At 42.0% G+C, this 16,563-nt stretch overlaps 1 protein-coding gene across 18 annotated transcripts in view; it reads right to left on the bottom strand.

Annotated features, from left to right (window-relative positions):
* PPFIA2 (PTPRF interacting protein alpha 2) overlaps positions 1–16,563 on the bottom strand; it is a 544,100-nt gene that overhangs the window by 71,320 nt on the left and 456,217 nt on the right. For all 18 annotated transcript variants that reach the window (XM_073620222.1, XM_073620225.1, XM_073620227.1 and 15 more), the window contains one exon: positions 13,616–13,709. In XM_073620222.1, the coding sequence (XP_073476323.1) occupies positions 13,616–13,709 (94 nt within the window). The remainder of the gene's footprint in view (positions 1–13,615; positions 13,710–16,563) is intronic.

Here is a 16,563-nt window from a genome sequence, read left to right as displayed (position 1 = left end):
CAACATGGGGACAAGGTGCTTTGGTGTGGGGGGCGCAAGACCCCCCTGCCCCAAAGCACCCACCCCCCCCATGTTGAGGGCATGCAGCCTGGTATGGTTCAGGAGGGGGGGCGCTTTCTCGTCCCCACCCCCTTTCCTGACCTGCTGGGCTGTGTGCTCGGATAAGGGTCTGGTATGGATTTTGGGGGGGACCCCAATGCTGTTTTTTTGGTGTAGGGGTTCCCCTGAAAATTCATGCCAGACCGAAGGGTCTCGTATGCTCTTGGAGGTGGAACCCATGCCTTTTATTATTTGGCATGGAGTTCCCCTTCAAGATCCTCAGTGAACAAGTTGTATGCCAAAGTCGGGTCAGTTAGGACGGCAATCCGACTTTGATCCGACTTCAGTGATAATCAATAGGCTGAAGTAGGATCAAAGCCAGACCAAAGTAGTGCAGGGAGCATTTTCAAAGCTGGACCAACTTGTGTCGGACCAGTTAAGACGTCTCCTACAGGGAAACATTAATTTTCACATGTCATGCAACATGAGCTCTCAATGTCGGAGCATTTGTCGTACCAGTGTGAACCCACCCAAAAACTGAGGGAGGAACTCTGCTAATAAGGTGAGGTTGTGGAATACAATTTCATGTCACAGGTCATACACCATGGCAAGACTGAGCAAACAAAGGTAGGTATACTGCATCAGCAAGGTCTCTCCCATGCAAAGATTTCAAAGCAGACTGAGATTTCAAGATGTGCTGTTCAAGATCTTTTGAAGAAGCACAAAGAAGCGGGCAATGTTGAGGTCCGTAGATGCAGTGGTTGGCCAAGGAAACTTAATGCAGCAAATGAAAGACACATCATACTTACTTCTCTTCAGCATCAAAAGATATCCAACAGTGCCATCAGCGCAGAACTGGTAGAAACTAGTGGGACCCAGGTACACTCATCTACTGTCTGGAGAAGTTTGGCCAAAAGTGGTCTTCATGGAAGATGTGGACAAAAAGCCATACCTCTGACATGGAAATAAGGCTAAGTGACTTAACTATGCACAAAAACATAGGAACTGGGATGCAGAAAAATGGCAGTGGGCTCTCTGGACTGATTAGTCAAAATTTGAAATATCTGGCTGTAACAGGAAGCAGTTTGTTTGTGAATGGCTGGAGAGGGGTACGATAATGAGTGTCTGCAGGCATCAGTGAAGCATGGTGGAGGTTCCTTGCAAGTTTGGGGCTGCATTTCTGCAAATTGAATTAGAGATTTGGTCAGGATCAATGGTGTCCTCAATGCTGCGAAACACAGACAGATACTTGTCCATTATGCCATACCATTAGGGAGACGTGTGATTGGCCCCAAATATATTCTGCAGCAGGATAACCCCAAACATACAGCCAATGTCATTAAGAACTATCTTTAGATTAAAGTGGTTGCAAAGTCAGAAGGTTTTTAATCTTAATGCATTCTATGCATTAAAATAAAAAGCCTTCTGTGTGCAGCAGCCCCCCTCAGCCTCCCTAATACTTACCTGAGCCCCATCTCTGTCCAGCGATGTCCAAGAGTGTCTTGGCCATCCGGGACTCTCCCTCCTGATTGGCTGAGACACAACAGCGGTGCCATTGGCTCCCACTGCTGTCAAAGTCAGTTAGCCAATCAGGAGAGAGAGGGGGTGGGGTCGAACCGCAACTCTGTGTCTAAATCTCCTGTGGAGTCCCTCAGGGATCACCCTTGTCGCCAGTGCTATTCAACATTTACATCCGCCCTCTCCTCAAAATCATCAAAAAATCAGACCTCTGCTTCCACTCATACGCAGACGATACCCAAATCTACTTTCGGATCACCGGACAAAAAGACCACCATCAGCAACTTGAGAAATGCCTCACTTTAATAGATGACTGGATGACCATTAGTTCCCTCAAACTCAACGGGTCAAAAACAGAACTTCTCTACCTACACGCTAACCAAAATCCCAAAACCAAGACTCCATGGACACCTCCCGCCATCTTTGGACAGACCGTCTCTCCGAGCACCAAAGCCAAAAGTCTTGGAGTTATCTTTGACTCAGAAATGACAATGGATGCACAAATAGGATCAGTAGTTAGCGGATCTCACCATCTCCTCCGCCTGTTACGCAGACTCATCCCCCTCATCCCAGAAGATGACAAAGCAGCAGTAGTTGTAACAATCATCAATTCCCGTCTCGACTACGCAAACTCACTCTACTTAGGATTACCCCAATATCAGCTTACGCGCCTACAGGCCATTCAAAACGCGGCAGCAAGACTACTAACAGGAAAAAAACCCTGGGAGTCCATCTCCCCATCCCTGAGGAGCCTTCATTGGCTAACAGTAAAGAATCGGATCGCATACAAGACCCTCTGCCTCACCCACAAATGCTTAAAAGGTAACGCACCTCAATACCTCCGAGAGAAAATAAAACATTACTCACCGAATCGCAATCTGCGATCATCGAGTCAAAACCTCCTCCTAGTTCCAAAATACCGCTACAAAGCAAGGGGAGAACGAAGATTCGCAGTCCAGGGACCTTGGCTATGGAACTCTCTTCCTACTCACATCCGCACGGAAGAAAACCATCTGGCGTTCAGGAAAAAGCTCAAGACTTACCTCTTCTAATGAAAGCTGACAACATAAACGCATCAGCGCCTTGAGGCGATTCAGTTCGCATTTGCAGCGCTCTACAAATCATTCATTCATTCATTCATAAATGACTGGGGGCACTCAACAGGAGGAAGAGGCCAGGAGAGGCGAAGAGGAACCTGAGCAGAGGAGGATTTAGGCTGGTCTGTGCAAATCCCCTGCACAGGGCAAGTAAGTATAACATGTCTGTTATTTTTATAGAAAAAAAAACGAGACTTTACAATCACTTTAAAGAAGAACAAGGAGTCCTGGAAGTGATGGGTTGTGCCCAACAGAGCCCTGATCTCAACATCATTGTGTCTGTCTGGGATTACATGAAGAGGTAGAAAGATTTTTAGATAGCCTACATCCACAGAAGATCTGTGACTAGTTCTCCAAGATGTTTCAAACAACCTACCTGCCCAGTTCCTTCAAAAACTGCATGCAAGTGTACCTAGAAAAATTGATGCTGTTTTGAAGGCAAAGGGTGGTCACAGCAATATTGATTTGATTTGGATTTCTCTTCTGTTCATTTACTTTTTTTTACTCAATTTGTTAATTGATAAAAATAAACTATTAGCACTTCTATCAGTATTTCTAAAGCATTCTTAATTTACAGCATTTTTCACATCTGCCTACAACTTTTGCACAGTACTGTATTTCACAAAAAAAGACACTTCATATGCAATGCAATCCATTGCAGAAGGAGTGAGATGTGCAGCTCCTGTTTATCAATCAAAATCAAGTAAAGCTTCAGCTAAAACCATTTTCTTTTATAGTTTTTTGCATATTGGTGTGTGTTTTATGGAGCTTTCCCTTCACTTCCTGCCTCAAAGATGAGTCAGAACAGAGTGAAAATCTCCCCTTTTACCAAAACAGGTGCTTTTGAAACAAGGGTAAAATGTTGTATTTCCCTTCACTTTCTTTCCCAGTGGCAATGGTTAGCATTGAAATTAGAACCATTGTAACCTAATATAGTATGTATCCCTTTACCATTTTATCTGAAAAAAAAAGGTGACATCACATTGGATAAAAAGCTTTATTCTGGTAACACAAATTCACATTGTGACCTGCCACCTGTCCTCCACCCGCTCCATGTTTCAAAACGGCTTAACATGAAGGCTAGGGTGGTCCCAATGGAAGATGTTCTTTTTACCAGCATTCAATACAAGTAATTGATCCAATATGTGTGACAGTGTTCCTTTAAAAGGAACTCCCAGTATTATTCAAGCTATATGAAGATGAAAAAAAACCTTCACACAGCCATCTAGTGGCAATTGTCAAAAATACAACAAATACATATCAAATTAACATTCCCACACAAAATTAATTCGCTGTATCATAGAGGATTTTGAAATGCAGGCTTGAGCTGTTGAGAAGAAATTCATTGAGCAGGGATAAAACTGATCAGCCATAAAGAACACCTATATGGCAGCCAACAAAGTTTTGAGAGAGAAACTCTAGGTAATGGTCAGTCCCTGAGAGTAGAAGGTCACATGGGTGATAAGTTACAACAGGTTACATTTACCACACATTACAGTTTCGAGCGGGGGTCAAGCAACCAGTAGATCACGATCTGCCGGTAGATTGCAGACAGGTGACTGGTAGATAACTGTCTGGGCTTGCTGACCCACCATTCCAGAGCATCAAGGAAAGTGCAATGCAGAGAGATTTCTTATAAAGTTTGAGCTGTAGTAGGTAGCAAGAGCTGCATAAGACAATTCCTTCTCTGTAGTGCTGGCTTCTGTCCCATGCAGAGGGATTTCAACTGCACTCCACCTCTTATCTTGGCTAGTGGTCTCCAGAGTGGTGCCAGCAGCAGGAAAGAAGAGATCTTCAGGTCAGTGTGAAGCAATACACTGGGTATAATAGTATAGGGCTGCTTTTACACTGATGCATGGCAGTTTACCCATACCGCAGCTGCAGTGCATTGTGCCTGCAGCTTTCCTGCGGGTTTGCTGCGCTTAGCCATAGATTTCTTTTATATCCTGCTGTTTTACCACCCCCCAACTTTACGTGTGAACGAGCCCTAAGGGTCCTGTTGTGGAATGCAACTAAGGGCTCATTCACAAGTGCAGCAAGCACGGCTGCTCCTCATAAAAGTGATCTGAGTGTGTGTTAACAGGTAGTGAGGTGGCGATATGTTGCCTCCTCACCACCTAATTTAAACCCATGATTGCCATGCAATGCATGCGATTGCGACACTGTAGTACAGCAATTAGAGGTTTAAATCAGGTGTGAGGAGGCGAAACTGTGCGTGGTGATCTTTGACTTCTCAAAGGCTCTGACTTCAGGATCTCCACCCCTTTAAGGTTGCTTACCCCTGGTTTAGAGTTTGGTTTGAAGAATTAAAAAAAAGATTGCACATAGATACTTACCTATCTTATATGGAGATTCAGATCTGAAAGAGGTACTATCTTTGGGTGTTCAGTTTGTAGTCAAAAGGACACCCATGATAAGTAACAAAGTATTACCTAGTTTATTTTAGTCAGAAAAAAGGAGAATGTGGTTGAGCGCAACAGGGATGTAAAAGTCTGATGCATGCCGATACTTGAGCTGTCTTTGAATTGTCCTCTTCTAAGTGGTCTACACAGAGTAATATCTACTATCCTACACTAATGGAAGCTTATATGAGATCAGACAACTGTAATTAATTGTGAAATGAGATATATAGTGTTTGTTTTCCCATGTGCATAGTGCAAAAAGCAGTATGTATATACACTATATTGCCGAAAGTATTGGTACACCTGCCTTTACACGCACATGATGGCATTCCTTTATTGCAGATGTCATGTTGTAGAGCAAAGTAATGCTTTTGGACAAGCACCTGATGCAGACCAAAAAAATGAAGAGGAGTGAACTTTTTAAAAAGATGGTATCTGCTAAATTTATTTGAAAAAAGTGTTGGCAGAAGTTTTATTTTAATTCAATAAGGTTATATACGAAACCAGTTAATATTGGGAGGATTGCTTTGCCAGCTTCACGTTTTTCAATTTCCTGGCGACATGCCTATTGCATGTAATGACCTAATAAGTGTAGGTACAATGCTAAAAGATAGTCATATAGCTAAACACTTATTTCATTTTCTACTCCAGGAATAATGACAGCTGGGGTCTGCTTGTTGCTATCACATACAGAGCATTATCTCTTGGTGAATAAATATTTTTGCGTCAAGTAAAAAGGGCAAAGCCAATGAGAGGTGCTATAGGTTGTAGAGATCAACCTATATACTGCATTGTACAGTCACCAGGCTTCCATGAAATTGTAGAGGACAAATATTTTGACAGAAAATAAACACTGAATTACATCTAAAATTTTTCTAGTACCGAATTCTGGGTACTATTTTCTAGCTATTTCCTGATACTTAAATAATGTACTTATAAAAGTAATTTTGGAAAAGAAGTGTAGAATTGAATCCTGTGGAGATGAAAGCCTTCTCAAACCAACAGGACATATACATGAGCAATTTGAAACTCAATGGGGCATGTAGATCATGCTGTAAATCTCATAGCCAATAGCTGTTAATATAATGACAAATGTAAGCACAAAGTATCCAGGGCTATCTTTGCTGACCTTTTTATGTCACATCTGGCATTAGAAAAGATAAGAAATATTGGCCATACTCAGGCACATATTTCCTTACCAGATAAAAATTTGATATGTTCCACACTAGCAAGGTACCCCTAAAACAAATGTAATCCATTTTTCTGGCTCAAAAAAAGAATTTTCTTCTTTCAGTAAAACAATGCAGATGAGGATGTGCAAAGTGCAGTAGTCTGTGTGAGTAAGGAACCGATTTCAGCCCATGTCATTTAGAAGTTAGGAGATCGTTTCTGATTGGGCAAGGTGCTTTGGCCACCAATATTCCATACACAGGCTTATTCAATAAAGGAAAATAAGGAGTGGTCTTCTTTTTCCCACAGTGAAAAATCATTGGCTAATTTAAAAGAAAAACATAAATTGTAATTGCAGAAAAACCATACCCCATTCCTTCAGGCTATAACAAAAACAAACTTTAGCATGTCATACCAAAAAAACAGCGACAGCAGCTAAAAAAGGTATGACCCACGAAAATATTTCCTGGCTAACATGATGCATTGCATGCTTTCAATATTTGCTGTACAAAGAGGATACAGGCACAGGGACATCGTTTTCAGGCTGTCAGGTATTAGGAGTTAAAATAGCTTCTCTCCAACTGCTAGGAAAAGAGTTAGCAGCACAGGTTTAGGAAGTGAAGTTGCATAACATTAAGCCTTAGCAAAATATGCTAATCAATACACTTTTTTAGAATATTTAACTTTGTTTAGTGGACAATTGTTACACTTAGTTACAGTATTAATAAACTTTCACAAGGAAGTTTATAGAAATGCAAAATTTTCATAACCATGAATTGGGGCTCAAATGCGTAAAATATTTTAAAATATACAGTAAGCCACAGGATGTTTCAGTTCCATTGTACTCTGGATATTCAAAATGATTACAATAAATTAGGGCTGTTACTGATTAAAATTTTCGTGTTCGACCAATCGATTTTTTAAAATCAATTAATCGATTAATTTTGATTAATTATAAACGCACATACAGATCTAACTACTTTTAGCTGATGTAGCTCCTCCCCCATACATGTTACGTTCAATCAGAACTTCCTCAGAACTTCCTCAGCGGGGCTGGGCTATGGCGTCACCCTACAGTCTATTTAAATAGCACCGTTGTGCATCAGGGGGACAGATGGAGAGCCAGAGACATCCATCACCTGCTCAGACAGCAAAGTGTCAGCTCTTTGGAAAAAAAGTACCCTCATTATAAATGTTTCTTGATTGCTGGATAACCAATCAATGTCAGTACATCGTCAAACTGACTTACAGCCAGGAAAGCCCTCAGATATGTTGATTTTCATAGCCAAGTGCAGGATTTACATAGATGTTTATCTGAATACTTTGACCAGTGAGATCAATCAAATCGTTAGGATCTGTCTTCCTCAATTTATGATTTTGCGGACATCGACGTCACCGGACTTCTCCCCCCTTCTCTTCGTTAGCAGACGGAGGCACTTGGGGAAGGTTGGAGGAGTCCAGTGACGTCGATGTCCGTGACATCACCGGATCTCCGACGGAACTCCCTGAAGACCCGGAAGCCGGCGGAGAGGTGAGTACTGATCAACAGAATTTTGATTGATCAAAAAAATGTTGATCGATCAAAAAAATTAACAATTAATCGAAGAAATAATCTTTAATTTTCCCAGCCCTACAATAAATACTCATTATTTCACTGCAACATTTTAATTTGACACAAAACAATAAGGGAAAGATGTCTGTGTTTATTGTTTGGACCATTCAGTTTTGGGGTCAAGCTGGAAAAGAGGTTTAATAACCAATACAAACTAAAACAGTGGTGGTCAACTTGGTAAATATAGAGGGACTCAAGGGCAGCCTCCAAAATGTCCAGAGGGCTGCACAACAGAATCCATAGTTTCATTACATGTGTTGACAATGTACATTGTGGTGGGTTTGTGCATGCACTGTAATGCATTTTAAGAGACAACTTACTTTGCTTTTACACAATGCAAACTGTACCGAGCTATAACATGCCGCAGCATGTCACACCTCACTGAAATTTAATGCCACCAGCCTCATCTTTTTTTCATTGCACATCAAATGGCACAATAGAGAACAAGGCTTTTTGTCTCTTCCATGTGCCCAACACATGGGGGGTAAACAAGAACACATTTTAGTCACATTAATTGTAAATTTGCACTTTAAATCACATGTATTTTAAATTAACTCACTGTCGCTGTGATGTTATGCAGTGGCGAAGCTAGGCATTCTTTCACTCAGAAAAGACTCAGTCTGGACCCCCCACCCCCACCCCCACCTGAGAGAAAAGGTCTACACAATTATCACGTAGGTGAGCTTTGAGCATTTTCAAGCTTCACTCCCAAAATGGCTTAGGAGGGGCGCCACTGGAAAAAGAAGTGAGTCAAGGCTTGTTTCTGTGCGCTCTTTTACCTTCCCAGCGATAGGCTTCCCAATCTGCTGCAGAGGTGAAGCTTAAAATTATAGGAACACTATAGGATTGTAAAAGACCTGGGACTTCTTTGGATGCCCCGAGGAGAGCAGTAATGCGGCACGCAGTGGGTGCAGCCAAATTGTGTGGGGCTTAAAAGGGCATGGTTAAATAAAACAAATGTATTCTTGTACCTATAAAATATGCTTAGATTAATAAAACAAATGTCACTGTAAAAATACAAATTTAGGCTACCTTAAAAAGGGACTGCAGGGCTGATGCAAGGATTTTTTTCCACACAGGTGAAAGTGCACTTTGCTTCCCACAGGAGTGTGCTACGTACAGAGTTCAGGAGTGCGCTCTGTACAGAATGCAGAGTTCAGGAGTGCTCTCTGTACAGAGTGCAGAGTTCAGGAGTGCTCTCTGTACAGAGTGCAGAGTTCAGGCATGCTCTCTGTACAGAGTGCAGAGTTCAGGCGTGCTCTCTGTACAGAGTGCAGAGTTCAGGAGTGCTCTCTGTACAGAGTGCAGGGTTCAGAGAGATGCTATGTACAGAGTGCAGGGTTCAGGGGTGTTCTCTGTACAGAGTGCAGGGTTCAGAGGTATGCTATGTACAGAGTGCAAGGTTCAGGGGTGCTCTCTGTACAGAGTACAGGGTTAAGGGGTATGCTTTGTACAGAGTGCAGGGTGCAGGGGTGCTCTCTGTACAGAGTGCAGGGTTCAGGGATGCACTATGTACAGAGTTTAGGGCTCAGGGGTGCTTTCTGTACAGAGTGTAGGGCGCAGGTGTGCTTTCTGTACAGAGTGCAGGGTTCAGGGGTGCGCTGCGTACAGTGTGCAGGGCTCAGGGGTGTGCTATGTACAGACTGCAGGGGTCAGGGGTGTGCTATGTACAGAGTGCAGGGCTCAGAGGTATGCTATGTACAGAGTACAGGGTTGAGAGGTTCTTTCTGTACAGCGTGCAGGGTTCAGTGGTACGCTTTTTATGGTGTATAAAGGGTTAGGCTACATACAGAGTGCAGGGTTCAGGGGTATGCTATGCATAGAGTGCAGGGTTCAGGGGTACACTATGCACAGAGGGCAGAGTTCAGGGGCACGTTGTGTACAGAGTGCAGGGTTCAGGGGTGCACTATGTACAGAGTACAGGGTTCAGGAGTGTTTTCTGTACAGATTGCAGGGTTCAGGGGTGCGCTATGTACAGAGTATATAGGGTTACGCTACGTACAGAGAGCAGGGTTCAGGGGTACACTACGTGCAGAGTGCAGGCTCAGGGGTGCGCTATGTACAGAGTATATAGGGTTATGCTACTTACAGAGTACAGGGTTCAGGGGTGCGCTACGTGCAGAGTGCAGGGCTCAGGGGTATGCTGTATTGAGAGTGCAGGGTACAGGGGTGCGCTGTGTACAGAGTGCAGGGTTCAGGGGTGCACGACCTACAGAGTGCAGGGTTCAGGGGTACACTACGTACAGAGTGCAGGGTTCAGGGGTGTGCTACTTACAGGGTGCAGGGTTTAGGGGTGCACTAGGTACAGAGTGCAAGGTTCAGGAGTACGCTACGCACAGAGTGCAGGGTTCAGAGGTGCGCTAGGTACAGAGTGCAGTGTTCAGGGGGTACATATTTCATAGGGCACCTTAAACCAAAAATGACTCCCTTTGAAATCTCCACCCCCTCCTAGTACAGAATTTTCCCATCCCCAAATCCCCATCCTTGGCAGGATAATCTTATTCCCCTGCCATCATCACCCCCCTGGCCTGTACAAATGTCCACTCTAAACACAGACCTCACATACAGCGCGGCTCCATGCGGGCAGGTGATGTTATTCCTGTCAGTCTCCTCCTCGTGGTTTGTTGTGAGACCGGGTAGAGCTGAGAAGAAGCCTAGAGGAAGCTTATTTGGCTCTGTTACACAGGCAGTGGTCGGTCTGGGGAGATGATGCCAGTGCCGGAAATGCCTGGATGCATGGCGCTCCCCTGACTTTCCTGTACATTGGACCAGCTACGCCTGGGGACCGTGCAGGTTGGAGGGGGGTTGTAATTGCAGCCGTACAGAGTGCACATTTATGCGCTTCTGCATGTCCATCCCCAGTTGCCCCCAGGTTACTTTTTTTGATGGTAAAGTGAATTGGGTGAGCTTCTGCTGACGGCGCTCAGCATGAAGCTTGACATGCTCACTATCCTATAGGAGCTGGCAGAGATCTCGGAGGGCCTGGAGGAAGGAGGAGAAGAAAGGAGTAGTGGCGCACCTCTCAATATGGCGCCCAGGGCAGATTCGCCCCCTGCCTCCCCCCCTAGTTTTGGCCCTGATGTTATGTTCTTTTAACTTTCTTGCTTCTCCAGCACTCTTTTTCAATCAACAGGATGGTACTATCAGTCTCTGCAGGGCTTCCTATGTCAGTTATTAGACCCAGACAGATAACCTCCACAGAGCTCATGTGACCTGGGCTGTACAGGTGGCTGATTTCTCCCATGGCTGACTTCTCTGCTGCTTGTCACTTATGGACTCCATCTCTCTCCAAAGACTGAACCAAGCATACTGGCAGCCTGTTTGTAACACTTTCCAAATGCACTGACAATTGGAGGCAGCATGAGCATCATAAGCAACTGCTGTCTGATCTACCTAGGACTGCAAACAAGGATCTGGTGGACCACATTTGGCCCAGAGTCCCTTTGTAATGCACCTAAAATTACTGCATTTGTGATGAAGTAAGCTAGCTTTTACTTTGCAGCCTAAGGCCATCCCATGTGATAGCTTCCAAGTTGTTCTTCCTAGGATAAAAAGCCATTCAATCAAGTAAAAACAATACTAGCATTAAAATATAAATATTTAGTAATAAAGGAGCAACTGTGACAAGAAGAAAAAATGTGTTCTTTATTTTTTTTTTATTAAGGTTGGAAGTTTGGTTCCTGAGCTATAGTGCATCATTTATGGAATTTTCGAAATTTGTCCACAATTTTTACCATATAATGTTTACAATCATTTTGGAATCTCATATAGACATGATATACCTCCGAGTATGGAATCTAAATGATAAAAAAAACGGGGCTAGTGTCTTTTAATAGGCTAGTTCTATAATCAACTTTATGACTACTATCTGATTTAAGAAAAGAAGTATTTGTTGTCTCTAAGGAATTACTGGCTTTAATCTGAGACTGATATAATTACATTCACAGTGCTTTCTAGATTACAGCCACTCTTCCATCTTCTAAGAACTTGATATAGGAGATAACCAAAGAAAATAGCCTGTCCTTAGCTTTCAAAATTATATTAATGGCCAGAAACATTAAATTATTTCACAAAAAATATTAGTTGAATTTATGTTGTGATGCAGCAAGGGGGCTACAAGTATTTAGCAAGCCTGTGGGGTATTCCAGGTTCCATTATGGATTTCTGGCATTTGAATAAACTGTATGCATGATTTTGAATAATTGTGGTAGAAACTTTCAATTTTAAGCTCCTTTAGGGCAAGAATGGATGTGATTGGTACTATATTCTCTGCAAAGCACATGCTAGGTTGCTATATGGTACTATAGAGCGATGGTCATCAACCCTGTCCTCAGGGCCCACTAACAGACCAGGTTTTATGTATTACTTCGGGGAGATGCAGACAAGAATACTGCAATCACTGAGCAGCAAATGATATCACCCGTGATGTATTTCAGTTATCTTGCAAACCTGGTCTGTTAGTGGGCCCTGAGGACAAGGTTGATGACCACTGCTATAGAGCACAGGAAATAATTGTACAGAACCATAGGACCATGTTACCTAACACACATGATATTGTGTAGTGGTTTCAGAGAAAAGGCAGCATCTTACTGTCGTATTCCTTTTAGTAAGACAACAGTCTATGTACAATGCATGAAGGGCTCTTTGTCCACCAACGTGAGACATTTTTTTCTGTTTATTAGCAACATTACAGAGATAACTAAATTTTTGCACAGCACTATCACAGCATTACAACAAGTAGCTAAGCTCTAACAATGCTACATGTGGCTTATAGTTTATAGTTTCTATCATGTGGCAGGGAAACAGTATAATGTTCAGAGTCATAACATGGCAATCAAGCAAGAGTTCATGATATAGCTGATGAAAAGTCCTCTTCGAAAAGTATTCAAAAAGAAAAAATTATCCATATTGACTGAACATACACAGTACCGTCCTATGCATTTACCCAAGACAGTTGGTAAACAGCTGTGATCAACTAAGAAAAACCATCCAAATGGTCAGCTTTATGCAACAATCAACTTGCATGGCAGCCATACATAAATAGATGATGTGATGTCTTAAGCTTTATTTTTGGCCGTTTCTTAAAAATGAATACTTGTATACTACATGCTGGTACATCTGTATAAATAATAGGAAACCGTCTTCAACCCTGCACCTACATTGGGGACTGTTGACTAAGAAACTCCAAGTTGACCAGCAACTATTTCCATGACAGTTCTGTTGAAGTATTTTGCTGATAATACATAATTAATACATAATCACCTGATCCTGACAGAAATGCAATTATTAGTGATGACAGTAATCATCTATTGATTACACAGTGCTGACTGTCTAACTCTTGCATGTATGACCATCTGCTTAGCAATGTGGAGACACCTTCTACATTAGAGTATAGATATGTCATTAACATATGGCATGGTTCATCCTGAGATGAACAGATGAGGCACAGCTAACTAGTTTAACTGCAAACTGTAAATATGTATAGTATTTACATATTTCAGGGTTTATGGTAAAAAAGCAACCTGTTAACACACAAAAAATGGGATATTCAATTGCAGAGTGCACTGCCAAGTAGGGAATTGTAAATTATTTACATGTTTTGGGTCAGTGATTGACTAATAGCTAACAATAGAGAAAACAGGGCTGAACTTGCAAATCAATAGCAGCAGCTCTCATTTTTTCATTATGACAGGTTCCTATCAAAGACACAGTTTTTTGGAAAGTTAAAATTGCATAACAAAATTATAATATTACATGCATTGGTAAGTGTTACATACTTTTTCTTCAGCCTTCGGTCTTTCTCTGCTTGAGTTCCAAGTTTACTCAATCCCAGATAGTCCTGTGCCCCAGGGTCTATATCCATAAAAGCTCCTGTTGTCAAGAATGACATAAATCACATCTGTCTTTATTAAAGATTAATTAGGTAATCACAGTTTATATATACACTGAGCAAAATTATAAACGCAACATTTTGTGTTTGCCCTTATTTATCATGAGCTGAACACAAAGATCTACGACTTTTTCTATGTACACAAAAGGCCTATTTCTCTCAAATATTGTTCACAAAACTGTCTAAATCTGTGTTACTTAGCAATTCTCCTTTGCCGAGATAATCCATCCACCTCACAGGTGTGGCATATCTAGATGCTGATTAGACAGCATGGTTATTGCACATGTGTGCCTTAGGCTGGACACAATAAAAGGCCACTCTAAAATATGCAGTTTTACTGTATTGGGGGAGGGGGGGGTCTGAAAAACAGTCAGTATCTGGTGTGACCGACCACCATATGCCTCACTCCTTTGCATAGAGTTGATCGGGTTGTTGATTGTGGCCTGTGGAATGTTGGTCCATTCCTCTTCAATGGCTGTGGAAGTTGCTGGATATTGGCAGGAACTAGAACACGCTGTCGTATACGCCGATCCAGAGCATCCCAAACATGCTCAATGGGTGCCATGTCCGGTGAGTATACTGGCCATGCAAGAACTGGGATGTTTTCAGCTTCCAGGATTTGTGTACAGATCCTTGCAACATGGGGCTGTGCATTATCATGCTGCAACATGAGGTGATGGTCATGGACGAATGGCACAACAATGGGCCTCAGGATCTCGTCACTGTGCACTTAAAATGCCATCAATAAAATGCACATGTGTTCATTGTCCAAAGCATACGCCTATCCATACCATAACTCTACCGCCACCATGGACCACTTGATCCACAACGTTGACATCAGCAAACCGCTCACCCACACAACGCCATACACACTGTCTGCCATCTGCCCTGTACAGTGAAAACCGGGATTCATCCGTGAAGAGAACACCTCTCCAAAATGACAGACCCCATCGAATGCGAGCATTTGCCCACTCAAGTCGGTTACGATGACGAACTGCAGTCAGGTTGAGACCCCGATGAGGATGACGAGCATGCAGATGAGCTTCCCTGGGATGGTTTCTGACAGTTTGTGCAGAAATTCTTTGGTAATGCAAACCGATTGTTGCAGCAGCTGTCCGGGTGGCTGGTCTCAGAAGATCTTGGTGAAGATGCTGGATGTGGAGGTCCTGGGCTGGTGTGGTTACACGTGATCTGCGGTTGTGAGGCCAGTTGGATGTACTGACAAATTCTCTGAAACGCCTTTGGAGACAGCTTATCATAGAGAAATGAACTTTAAATTTAAGGGCAACAGCTCTGGTGGATATTCCTGTAGTCAGCATGCCAATTGCACGCTCCATCTGTGTGACATCTGTGGCATTGTGCTTTGTGATAAAATTGTGTGTATATTTTAGAGTGGTCTTTTATTGTGGCCAGCCTAAGGCACACCTGTGCAATAATCATGCTGTCTAATCAGCATCTTGATATGCGACACCTGTGAGGTGGATGGATTATCTCAGCAAAGGAGAAGTGCTCACTAACACAGATTTAGACAGATTTGTGAACAATATTTGAGAGAAATAGGCCTTTTGTGTACATAGAGAAAGTCATAGATCTTTGCGTTCAGCTCATGAAAAAATGGGGCAAACACAAAAGTATTGTGTTTATAATTTTGCTCAGTGTGTATATATATATATATATATATATATATATATATATATATATTAATATAAATGATATACTATATTTTCCTTGTCAAAAGAAGTTTATTGAGTATACAATGTTATAAAGATACATAAAGTAAGTTTACAAGGATCTACAAGGATCTGAGTAAGCTCATTGTTTTACAGTAGGGCTTCTATAGGTAAATATAATGAAATTTCAAATTTCAAATATTAAACATTGGGTTTACGTAAACCTAAATTAAAGATATATATCATTTCCTTAGTTACTTTTGTAGGTATTTAAATGATTTATACCTACTATACATATTGTTTACAAGTAGAGTGTATATAGGTCAAATAAATTCTGATAATGAGCTTTAATCGTAAGGTGGAGAAAAGGAAAGAAAAAGAAGAAAAAGGGTTGAAAGGTAGAGGTATGGTCCACAAGGTTGTCCCGCTCGTCAGTTTATTATTCTTTTTAGTTCTCTTTGAAGCCTTAGAATGGGTGTCTCTGTAAGTCATTTAATCTGTTACCATGGCAACAGGACAGAGTCATTGAAGTTTGACAGGAACTGTTGTTTTATCCAAGGATGCCAAAGTTTTTCAAATTTTGGAATTTGATTTTGATCGATGGCTACCATCTTAGCATGGGACATTGTATTATTCATTCTGTGAATTGTTTCTGCTAGTACCAATGTAGGAGATTTCCATGCCTTGGCCACTGTTTGTTTTGCAGCCGTTATTAGTTGGATCATAAGTTTGAATTGAGAGAGTGTTAACCATTCCGGTTTTAGATTAAGTAAAGTTAAATATGGATCTGGTTGTATTATTTTTTTAAATATTTTAGATGCAATCACGAAGACTTCCTTCCAGAAGGTTTGGATTACTGGGCACGTCCACCATATGTGTAAATATGTGCCTATTTCTGGGCATCCTCGAAAACAAAGAGCTGAGGTATTAGGTGAATATTTTGCCACTCTAGCGGGTACAAGGTACCAGCGAGTTAGGACTTTATAATTTGTCTCCAGTGCTAAGATGTTGGGTGAAGATGACTTAGATGTGAGCCATATGTTAGACCAGTCCGTGTCTTCTAAAGTTCGTCCCAGGTCCTCTTCCCACCTCTGAACGTAAGAGGGTCTATTAAGATTTGCTACTCCATATAATTGATTATAAAGTGATGAAATTGTACCTTTAG

This window comes from Aquarana catesbeiana, linkage group LG03, assembly GCF_042186555.1.
Source record: "Aquarana catesbeiana isolate 2022-GZ linkage group LG03, ASM4218655v1, whole genome shotgun sequence".
Lineage (NCBI taxonomy): Eukaryota > Metazoa > Chordata > Amphibia > Anura > Ranidae > Aquarana > Aquarana catesbeiana.
Note: the sequence above shows the minus strand (reverse complement) of the source record. Positions and strands in the feature narration are given on the sequence as shown.